Raw genomic sequence first — 12,983 nt, 5'->3', positions numbered from 1 at the left:
AAGATTATTATTATTATTATTATTATTTATTATTATTATTATTATGTGGAGACAAGCTATATAACGAACACATGTAATCTAGTATCATCTATATAAACATTATCATTTGGGGCTGGGTTGAAAAGATTTATTGCACTTTAACCCATAACAGTGTTAAAGCAATCGTCGGACAATTTTGGGAAAAAACGTTACATGTTACGGATACTATGTTACGGACAGTACAAATCACCATGATATCTCATCGAAATCTAGAACACACATACATGTATAATAATCAGTGATTTATGTTCACAAATATAAATGATTACAAAAACCTTGGTAACAAAAAAAAACAAGAGGGAAGGTTAAATATATATATATAATATTTGGAGACATAAAACCATGTGTATATTTTGTATATTGTACCTGCATCTGTATTTCAATATCACGTGTTTAATGTATGGAACTATGCCACCATAATTTCTCTTACGTGAAATAATGAAGTTTTCTTTAAGTATCTTGTATCTAATTTAGTAAAGTTCTTTATTAATAACCTACCGAAGCGACTTTACTATATCTGCAATAGCAAGTGATGATATTATACCACCGTTACGGACATTACCATTTTTGTGTGACATGCGAAACTGATTTTTTTAAAAGGATCCCTCGATGTTCTCCTATATATCTCCTATATATCTGGGTGGGTGGGTGGGTTGGTGGGTTGGTGGGTGGGTGGGTGGATGGGTTGTTAGCCTGATAGACAGATTGGGTGGTAGCTGAAGGGACATTTAATTGGTGATTGAATTCAACAGACTTACGTAGAGGGATGACAGAGAGATAACGATTGATTGATTGATTGATTGATTGATTGATTGATTGATTGATTGATTGATTGATTGATTGATTGATTGATTGATTGATTGATTGATTGATTGATTGATTGATTGATTGATTGATTGATTGATTGATTGATTGATTGATTGATTGATTGATTGATTGATTGATTGATTGATTGATTGATTGATTGATTGATTGATTGATATACATACATAGCTGAGGCTGGCAGCTGTAGACTGCTACCGGAAGTCGCACTCAATTACAAGCGCATAATTACCTTCCTTATTATGCTTCGGTCGATTGATTAAAAAAACACGATTGCACTGATACTCTCCTCAATAATTCTAACAATAGTATCTTTGTTATATCTATACGTACTATACTTATAGACATATATAAAGTATAAATAAAAAACTATATAAATATAAATAATAACTGCAGATATGTTTTTAATCAAAACTGTATCTCTATAATTTCCGGTGATATATTGTTATTGCTGCCATAAGCTTATGAATAATTTGGGTCTGTTGGAGTTGATGCGGGTAAAACGATTCAATAGGGGTCGGTAACAATAGAGTGTTAATATCACTAACGGTGTACAAGGCCATTAAAGCAAACATTGCATTCTTTTCATTAAAGTTCGATTTTTCGGGTCACATTTATATTTCTATTTTAAAATCAATCATTTATATTCCGTCTGTCAGAATATTTGAAGACAGTTATTGATTTCAAGTATGTTAGAAAAGTGGATAATATGTAATTGTATTTGTGGGAGATCACGAGATGCTGTTTGTTTTCACGTCATGAATTATTCGCCACTGCATAACGTAATTAAGGAGGTTTTTTTCAAAATTTGACAGTTTTATTAAACCAAAAATGATGATTGAAAAGGGAAAATGTCAACGCGTTGCTTTCGAAAATGCGTGCGCAACATAGTTACAATTATGCAAATGATTGAAATCGACCACGCACGTTCAGACCGTATTTACAATTCACACGATGTAGTCACGTGCCATAATGTATCGCAGCACCGTGTTTAGCACTGTTATAAAACATTGCAGGTTTAACAAGTTTTATTCGTTTGTTTTTATGCCAGAGTCGAGGACTGAATATTTGTTTATAGGGACGTGCAATACAGCTAGCACTGGTGCAGCATGGATGACAACTCAACAAACAACAGCGTCACCGTGTTCAACTTTACTACGTTCCAGATGAACGGTACAAATTTTACAAACATCCAGAAAGCTGGGGACGATCTTCTACGGTTAATGGGGATTGGCATCATCGGAGGACTACTAACCCTTTTTATTGTCGTCGGCAATTTACTCGTTCTCGTAATTTTCCGTTCTCATCGCCAGCTTCGAAAGAAGAATTATTACTTCGTTGTAAATTTGGCCATTGCAGATCTTGTTATCGGTCTGAATTCCGTACCTGGTTATACATTGTATCTTGCCATAGGATACTGGCCATTCGGAAGAATAGCTTGTGATATTTGGTTAACAGTGGACTATTTAGCATGTGCAGTGGCTTTATTTACAATTATTGCCATCAGCATCGATCGTTACCAGTCCCTGAAAGATCCGATTAAACACATGATGGAAACCACAAAAAAGCGAATTTTGAGAATGGTTGCAATCACATGGGTTGTCGCAGTTGTGATGTATGCTATGCCTATCGCCCTCTGGCCACATGTTCAAGGTTTTTACGAATTTTCGGCCGAGGAATGCGTTATTGACTATTTAAATCATACGTGGTTTACGTGGACCCAGACAGCGCTTGGTTTTTGGTTGCCGATGGCGATACTTATTATTTTGTACATCCGTATATATGCCGTTGCTAAGAAAGTCGCGAATAGGAAAACAAAGCGCGCGACTGGTGCTCTGAATATGTTTACGAAAAATACCCCAAACAATCATAAAGAACAAAGTAGTGAAGGAAACAATCTCTCTACAATATCTGGTGAAGTTCAAAAGATATCTCACGGAAAGGGTAAGTGTCCAAGTTTAACGAATAAAGAACGTGGCCATCGTAATTCAGTGCAAAATGAACGATCGCTGACAGGTACGTGTAAAGCTATGAACTCGAACAGTTCACGGAACGGCGACCGTCGTAAAGAGTGTATGTCGGCGGACAATGAGAACATTTTATGTCCGTTAGAACTTGATTATATCAACGTGTCAGAAAAGTACGACAATACTCTTTGTACAGAAGCAGACAACGCAGAGATAGATGGTAACGCCTCTGTCTTCGTCTACGACAACCCTGCTTTTGAAGATGCAACGAATACAACAAAACATTCGTGCATGGTTGATGCCAAGACACCTGTTACCGATATCAGGACTGACACTTCAGATGTGAGTCAAACAGGAATAGTTACAAAGTTGGATGTTAAGTCATCGCAAGATGGTATAACTATCGATATAGACATCAGAACACCAGAAGTCGGTCAAGGTAACAACGAACCTATCCAGAATGGACGGGTTAAATCACCCGGAACAGACAACAGACAGGCAAATGGAGACAGAAAATGTCCCAAACAGCGATCCAAAGACAACAGAGCTTCCACGTCGAATGACAACAAAGCTCTGAGTACAGTGACTACGTTAGTGGTGGCAATAGTCGTATGTTGTATGCCGTATCACCTTGCTGCCATGGGTGCAAGTTTCTGTCCGTCTTGTTTCAACCCTGCCCTGTTCAACGCATTTTATTGGATATACTACACCAACAGCGCGTTAGACCCACTCTGCTATGCATACTCGATTAAACAATTCCGCCGCTCTCTCCACAGCCTCTTTTGTCGCTGTAAACTTTCCTGAAGCACGCTGACAATAACACCGTGATATATGATATGATGGACAATTAACGAGGAGAAATCAAAGCTAGTCGATGTGTCAATATGTTGACAGAGTAAATCGGAGGCAATCTGTTCAATTTTCGAGTGCACTGTCCTATAATGCGTCAATAGAGCATTTGAATTTGTCAATATTTGGACGATGTCATGTCATTTCTGAAATAATATGGTATATTTTGACAAGACTGCAAACTCACTATTACTCAGGCTGTCAGTGCATGTCACGGTAATGTTGATTTACTCGTTCGTAAAACCAAATACTGAAAACCAAATACTGATGATACCAAACTATTGAAAAATTTATGATAAGATAAGCAAAATGTTGTAGTATTTAACATCTGCCTTTGTAAGTTGTGTGAATGTAATGTAAGAGATAACTATAAATTGATTTCGTTTGAACTTGAATTTATTTTCAAAATGATGCATATTCTCTTTTAGGTATTGTATGCAAGTTATACAATTTTATTTTATTTTTTATCAAAATCCAACGAATGCCTTCAATATAGCTAATGTCATAAAACATTTCACAGTGCCAAAAAAAATGCAACTTCCAAAGATATTCTGTATTTCTTAAATTTTAACTTTACTTCTGAGCAAAAGTTGCACCGGTTTGTAATTTAAAAAAAATTCTTTTCGTGAACGTAAACGTGTGTATTTTAACATCGGCTCACCCATTTGGGGTTTGCGCATGTGTATTTTGTTTGAGTAATCGCTATAAAGAAATTTGTGTAAAAAAAGTACAGTTTGTTATTTAAAGTAATAAAAATGGGAATACCACATTTTCTTCTCGATTTCGATGTAAGCATGATTTGTAGCATGTATAATTTAACGGTTGTCGACGGAGACGAGTAGATGTTTTTTGCTCATCCATGTTTTTTTATTTAGGTGTTGTTTTTTGGAGTGAGCTCGAGGTTCACGAAATTTAATAAGGAGTTCCTGTCAATTATGATTTAGTAGTGATATATGTAATGAATTCAACACTTGGTATAAATGAAGGTCACATATAAAATTGATGTACAATTTATGAAACGTAAGACGATATCGTAAGTTCAGTCGTTATTAAATAATCCTTAAAGATACCACTGTTACTAGTTACATATACATTGTAAAAGTCTAAAGTCATTCCGAATTCAAAAAAAAACGATCGATAAAGTAAACTGATTACAGCAATATAGTGTATGAGCAAAATAACAACGTTTAACATAGCATTCTTTAAAGGGACAAAAGCGTCAAAACATGTCTTAAAATCAATACTATTTAGAGTTATACGTTATTGATTAGTTTTTATTACAGTAATGGATACTCGACATAGAGATGATGACTTGCAAGATCGCAAGACTCACGTGCCAACTACATCAGATATCATTGAACAAATATTTCGAAGAAATTTAGGCTGTGAAACCAATTTTTTTCTGTGGGAGTACTTTTACCTTGTCTGTTTATCACCAGAACATCATTCTCTGAAAGTCCCTTTGTGATTTATAATACGTTTGCAGATCCGATCAATAGAAGTTATGAGTCTTCATGAAATAAGGCATCGTCGTAAACCACAGCCTCTTTTACGGCATCGTTTAAGCTTAGACGCACCGCTTTATTTCGCAGTATCGCGGAAGAAATAACAGCTCTGGTCTGCGAGCATGGGAATAAGGTGATCGGTTGCCATGTTACCGCTCTCCAAAGAAGGGTGATTGAACTCTCCTCGATAATGTTAACTTCCGATCGATGCAAGCACGAAACAACTTCTTTCAGTTTATTATACACCCTTCTTTTAATTATATTTGTGTCATAAGTACACTTTGTAAAAGTAATGTCGACAATTGTAACTTCTGGAAAAATGACACATGAACATCTTACAGTTGCGTACGCTGACTAAAATCAAAAACTTAACTATAAAGATTGGGATCTGCAAGAAAATAAGTCCACTTTAAGTGACAAATTCGATCATTCTGTGCTTTGGAATGAGCTTTGTGCAAAATAAATCTATAGTATTGATTTGTAATAGCTACTTAAATTATGTTGAAACCATTGGAATCATAATTATTAAATCTACATATATATATATATATATATATAATCATGTCATAATTACCTCCGGAAATGTAGGTGTGATACATGTGTGTGATTTTATAAAATGTCAATTTCCGATTGAGTGTAATAATTTGAAATATTAAATAAGCCTAATTTTGGATTTTTAAAATGTATGCAATTAAAAACCTGGTAGTGTGAAAAGACCCAGAGATATAGAAAAAATACTTAGTCCAGTCAGAACACCTATTATATAGCATTTCACATGGGACCAGCTTTTCCGTTTGAAACGTTCACTATGCCAACGAATCATTTAGACGTACACAATGTAATGTGTGCCCTCCCCCAATAGTTCCATACCCCCCCCCCCCATTGCATCAAAATCAGGACTCCCCCTCCCCCGCAATTATTTGTTTTCTCCCCTCCCGCTACCGATCGAAAACAATTGCCTACCACTGAAAAATTGCCAGCTTTTTGCAAGAAGATCTTCGTTGACTGTACCTGAAGCATCTTGAAGCGATTTCTTTTTTAGCATGCATAAGTCACGGAGAACAGTGTAGCAAACCACAGAGAACAGTGTAGCAAACCATAAACACCATATCATATATGGCATGCACACATCATGTAGGTGGAAATAAGTATATACATGTCCATATGTAGATAAAGCCTAGTGCTATTACGGGGTGAACTACACAAAGTTTGAGTAGACACAAGTTTGTGTTTATCTTTATTAACTGAAAGCTCGTTTTCGACGCTTGTATATTTCGTTTCTATAGTTTAATTTCCATTGTACAATGTCACATATTTTCTCAATGTAGCTATTAAACTTTAATAATGGCTTAATAATTAATGTAATTACAAATGTTAAAACAAATTAAGATGCTTTATTTCCTCGATAATTGCATCTACCATGTAAACATCCATTAAATTAACGTGATCTCACTTCTTCAATACTCTATATGAAGTGGTTTTTAGTGCATAGCGGCTAGAAAATTAATTGTCCCTAACGAAATGAAATTATTGCCTTATCGTATATGTGCAATAAAACGACTCATCAACACAAACTAATTGAATACATGTTATGCACCCTTTTCTCTTGCAATTTCCTTTTTTTGAAAATGATTGTTTAATTTCAAATATTTTAGCAGCATATCTATCTCTATCGGAGAGCGAGAAATTGAACATATATACTTGCTGTGTGTTATTATTATAGAATAGCCACTCTGGCAATTGTTAGTAGTCATGGTGACCATCGAATGTTTTCAAACATACTAAGAAAACAGTCAGTGACAGTATCGACAAATTAATCTCATATCAGATGACTAACATAATTTCGAACATCATCAAAAACATCTGCACATGTTTACTAGTGTCACAAGTGTTCTAAGTCATTATCTATCCAATATACAGACAGACAGACAGACAGACAGACAGACAGACAGACAGACAGACAGACAGACAGACAGACAGACAGAGAAGGACCGACAGGCAGCCCGAGACAGGGGCCTAGGTACAGAGGGGGGCAGAGTCAATCAGAGAGCCATACAAAATACCAAGAGACAGACACAGACAGAGGCACAGACGGACGGACAGACAGACAGACAGACAGACAGACAGACAGACAGACAGACAGACAGACAGACAGACAGACAGACAGACAGACAGACAGACAGACAGACAGACAGACAGGCAGGCAGGCAGGCAGGCAGTCAGTCAGTCAGTCAGTCAGTCAGTCAGTCAGTCAGTCAGTCAGTCAGTCAGTCAGACAGACAGACAGACAGACAGACTTCATGTGAAACATTTTCATCAATTTGAAAACCAATTGAAATCATGGTTTCATTTCCTGGATAATACCACGTAAACGAATAAATAAACAATTTCACACATGCTGTCACTTTCTCAATAAGTCTAAATTGAAAGTGTTCATTAGTGCATATAGCGGCTCAGACTACCACTTATAGTGATCTGAGATAGCACGGCTAAAAAAAATCAATTTTCCCCCGACGAAGTGAAATTAAGAACACTCATTCATAAAACAATGTCACCCTACAGTTCGCGGCAACACAATATCGTTCTTCAAATGATAATAAGAACTTAAATTTTGAACATGGAGTTGCGTTTAATAGGATGAATCAACTCCAATGAGAAACGTCTTTCTAGCTCACATTTTTTTTTTGAGATTACTAGGTACTAGGTCCCATTTCAAGATTCATTAAATGATAATTACACACGTTGGAGATAATCGGTCTGAATGCTCTATCATTAAATATTTGTTACAAAGTGCGAAATAAAGATAGTAACTCGATATTACTCGTTTCAATATACAGCATGAAGAAAGTCTTAACCTCTTACATGCATAATTAATATTTCCCCTCGCAATATGAAGCTTATCATGAATTCTTTATTGAATCACGGGTGTGTCAAGAAGATATGGGTTTAATAGCAATACGAGTGTGTTGAATTGTCATTATCTATACTAGTAATTATTGAGAATACTGGGTATTCTGATTTAGAAATTTAGAAATTTGGGCATTTTCGTTATATAATACTTAATGAAAAGCTATTTCTATTCAAGGATATTATCTAGTATATGGTCAATGTATTCCTTCTATAGGCCTACTGTGCTTGCTATATTACAGAATAGAACTGTATTCTGTACAAATGTAAAGTGTTTCCGTTACTAGAAAGTCAATCATGGTGATACGCAGTTTAATTTTCTTTTCTTGCATAAATCATATACTTTGTAGACTTCATTGTGTACGAAACCAATACGGATTTTTTAAAAAGAAATTGTAAATATAAATGTCCAGTACAAAATGGAAGTATATGTAATACAAATCACGAAAAACATACTAATGTGTTTGTTTGGGTTTTTTGTTTGTTTATTTGTTTGTTTGTTTGTTTGTTTGTTTGTTTGTGATAAGCAGGAATGAGGCAAGGTTCATGCGGATATGCAAGGACATACAATGTATGTAATTAGTGTTGGTAACTTATCAAAGCATAAACACAACATGGGCCAAGATATAGCATGACTCTGTTTACTGATAGAACACTGCACGTTATAACAACTGTTATAACGTGCAACTGTTACTGTTTCACTATTACGTCCACAGAGTGATACTAGTAAACAACCTTATAAAAGCATTGCTTGAACCTATATCAGAGGTATTTGCTATTCTTTTTGTATCAGTTGTATTGTCATTTTGCCCTTGTCTTTTGTCTTTTGACTCACTACATTAAGGCAAACGCACAGGTGTTTTTTTCGCGGGTTGTACAATGAATGATTACAACGCGACTAGGTACTGAGATGAGAGGAAAACTGCACTCACTACGTATCCTATGAAAGTAAAGTGCTTTTATCATTATCGTGATCCTTCAGTACCAAAGGTAATGGCATTCTGATAACAAAAAACATGCAACTGCCCAGCCACCAACCATAGTATTACATCACTTTAGTTCTTATTCACATTGATTTGGTTAGATTCAGATAGACAATAAGATAGACAATAAGATGAAACAATAGACAATAAGATGAAACAATAGGCAATAAGATGAAACAATAGGCAATAAGATGAAACAATAGGCAATAAGATGAAACAATAGGCAATAAGATGAAACAATAGGCTCTAAAGAAAGGTTCAACGACAATGTCGGAATTAGAGTGTAATTGTAAAACACATGATATTTACAATGTAAGTGATCAAAGGTGTTGTCTTGTATCGCCACAAAACCTACAGTCATTTTCTCTCTTACCCTGGTTTGTCAGATTATCTTTATCCACTACACATGACTCGTAACAACCCCTAAGATCTACGTTATGAATTACACATAAGGATATAGCAACCTGGCAACCATTTTGGCGTCACTTTACCATTATCTCCAAGACTACCATCTGGTACATGATTGACAGTCTCTTTTGATCCACGTCAAAGTTTATTTGAACAAAAAGACAATGATAAAATAGCAGCTTTATATTCTCCAATGGTCAAAATCAAATGTCATGTTTAACTCTTATCTGTTTGATATCATCCCCGCCTTGCATTAACTTCACCAAATTATTACTAAATCAGTCATTTTTCTCAGGATATCATATTATGTCTTATATTCATCATTCTTTCTACGACTTGCCTTGATTGGTAAAGTAAAGCTTATATATGAATACTGATTTAACATATCTTTATACGTATATGAATTTTTAGTATGGATATGACATTCTCTGTAAATTTACGCAAACATGTCACGTGACTTTCATTTGCCACTAAATGTATCCTGTTTAGCTTTTATTCACTTTTTGTTAATCTAATTTTAAAAAAATGTATATAGGTTGTATCTCTTTCTGCTCGCTGCTAGACTGTTCTGTTGCTAATATATAATATCAACGCAGTGTGTATTATAGATGTCCAAAGGCAAAGCTACAAGATTACAGTTTCTCATTTAAGCCGATTAATATGAATTGCTTGTAAGTCGGGAAGTAATTAAATTCTGTGAATTTCAACACTAGGATATTATTTGCAATACATGAGTACCAAAAAGGCTAACAAGGTTCGAGCAGGAATCGTATGCTTCATCGGGGACTTCGAAACACCGACTCCTGAGTGCTTATTCCCTTCAGTCATAGCCCCCTCCACCAATCGTGTGCTTAATTCAAGCATGAATATTCATTGTGCAATCATGAATATATTATTTCTGCTGACTCCCATGACGCAATAGCCCTCAGCAATTTTAGATGATGTAGAATCGTGGAATGACTCTACAGTACAGAAACAAAACTCTACATAACCGAACCTTGCTTCGGTGATGTATAGAATTTAAAATTAGAAAACAATGAAAGAAGCTGATTTCTCCTGTAAGACCGAGGTTACCGCTCCGTTCTCTATTAGACAGCACTGCGAAATCATATTTTAGACAGCACTGCGAAATCACTTTTAAAATGGCGAGAATGAGATGAAATTAACTGGCAGGAACAACAGATTGTAGTTTTCGTATAGTTTAGGAAATGAAGAACGAATACTGGTCACATTTGTGATCGATTAATACATTGATAAAATATACGAAATTTGATATGAAAAGATAGCGCTAAAGTAATTATTAATCGAATGAGATTTCGGTTATCAAGTTATATCTGTCTAGTCTGTTTTCGGGGAGAAAAGCGAATACATCCATTCGGTTCCATATCACGTTTGTCGAGTTTTTAGGTTACGCCGGAAAGCGTCTCTGTTATCATAGGACTGTGCTTTTGGCAGTGAATAATAAATCGTCTTATTGCTCTACAGTGAAAGTTATAAGAGTCGACATCTTTGACAAATGACCTTTGACACGACCTTAGCACACCTGAGACAAGCACCACGTACCACGATAATTAGACTCCAGGGTCTAAAGTGGCATTATTATAGTAGTGTGCACGTATAGATAGATATTAATGAGCCATCAAATATTTATTTGCTTGTTGACTTACTAGATATGAGACAACAAACCGTTATTGTCACTCTACTAAACATGTATTTTTTTCAGTTTTATTTATTTATTTAGTGCGTTGGACTATTCATGCATAAACAGGATGAAGCGCTCGTTTCTTTCAGTTGTCATCAAAAGGTTTTGCCGTCAACAATTTTGATTATTTGAGGGGGTAAAGAAGAGTCTATTCAATTCATGCCTGGATGTTTCTTTCTTCGATTTTCGTACAACAGTAAACCCAGACTTTGTAACAATGAACATAGTAAAGCGAAAAAAATGTAGCAGTTGTAACTTTTACTGGTTTCAATAACTGGTTACCAATCTTATTGGTACCTTATAAGTATTCGAGTACTTTATTTTGGTTGTAAAATAATCATTTTTACAAGTTTCCGTAGTCGAGATTACTTTTCTTTTAATCTGCGCTGAATATATACACAATTTCCTGTGGACCATAATCTGATGACGTGCATTTACATTGTAATGTGAACTTAGATTGGAATAGACTGTATGAGTAAGACAAAACACAAATGTTTTATTTGCTCATGCTGATATAATAGATAGACGGTAAAATGTGATATTTATACAACATCTTTCAGTTAGTACTCCATTAAAACCATAAAGGATAATTGGATTTTTACTGCAATGACAGTGACGATTAATAAATAAACATATTGACAAAAGGTTGGTGCCTTCAGTACTTACAAGGGGCGGGCTGGGGAAAATCAAGCCCGGTCTCTGCCCCGCAATCCGTTTTTCTAAAAAAAGTGGCTCTCACTCAATTTTCTTGAGTCAATTGAAAAAATTTGATCCACCGCTGCCACCACATTGTATTACCATCTGTGTTTGGATTTAATTGGCAGAGCTGAAGGTCTGAACTCCCAAAGACTATATGGGCGCCCACCGACATTGTCTGAACCGAGGTCAACATCCACACTTCCAATATCTCACAACACTGTTTCCCTCTTCATTCCTGTGAGACTCCCTCCTCTCCCCACAGCAAAACTAGCAAATAACTGGTATATGTTCTGGTATTACAGTACAACGGTGGCAGCGGTGGGATGCGAAATCACAAAAAATGCCAACCTAGATAACACAATGAGTCAAAGTAAAAAGTGACCCTCACCTAATTTCATTTCTAGACCCTCCACCGAGAACCGAATTGTAAAACCTAACTCCCTCCTAATTACCCGGCCCTCCCCACCTTTAATTAGTGAATGTATAAATACGTACTCAGTACAGTTGCTGTCGAAGATATTCGCTCTTTGAAACTTTGGCATTAGGAATAGGCTTAGGAATAACCGCAAACAACATATTACCTCCTTGAAAATCATCAATGAAGTGTTGCTATGCTGAATATGTACTACCAAACCAGAGTGACTGTAGAGTTTCATTTAGGCAGCATGATATTTTTGACGTCTCCCATAACGTTTTTGTTTTAATACAGAACACCTAGCCCCATTGTACAGGTTGTGTTTACTGTCTGTTTGTCTTTTGTTGTTGTTCATATGTTATCGAACTGAAACAAAAGGAAGAAGCCCCTGATATGAGTAACAATTTAGGGTTAGGGATGTTAGTAGAGTATAGGCTATGTTGAAAACATGACAGGCGTTAATACCCAATGCATAATTAGTATCATGGTGTAATTATAAAGCCTTTGTCCTTCGGTAATGTACAGCACTTTGCAACTTCAATTACGTAGCGTACTGTAATATCAAAAGAACGTACACAATGTGTAAGCAATTATCGTCTGTTCATTTACAAAATTGCTTGCGACATTTAACGTTTAACATATAAGCGTAACAGGTTTTTAATAATTCATAATTGACATTCACAGCAT

General features: G+C 35.7%; 1 protein-coding gene across 1 annotated transcript; it reads left to right on the top strand.

Annotated features, from left to right (window-relative positions):
- Positions 1 to 1,846: 1,846 nt before the first annotated feature.
- Positions 1,847 to 4,399, top strand: LOC144439041 (muscarinic acetylcholine receptor M2-like). Its single transcript, XM_078128286.1, has one exon. The coding sequence runs from the start codon at positions 1,971 to 1,973 to the stop codon at positions 3,630 to 3,632; it is 1,662 nt and encodes a 553-aa protein (XP_077984412.1). The 5' UTR covers positions 1,847 to 1,970; the 3' UTR covers positions 3,633 to 4,399.
- Positions 4,400 to 12,983: the final 8,584 nt, after the last annotated feature.

This window comes from Glandiceps talaboti, chromosome 8 (genome assembly GCF_964340395.1).
Source record: "Glandiceps talaboti chromosome 8, keGlaTala1.1, whole genome shotgun sequence".
NCBI lineage: Eukaryota > Metazoa > Hemichordata > Enteropneusta > Spengelidae > Glandiceps > Glandiceps talaboti.
This window is presented reverse-complemented; position numbering and strand designations above follow the sequence as displayed.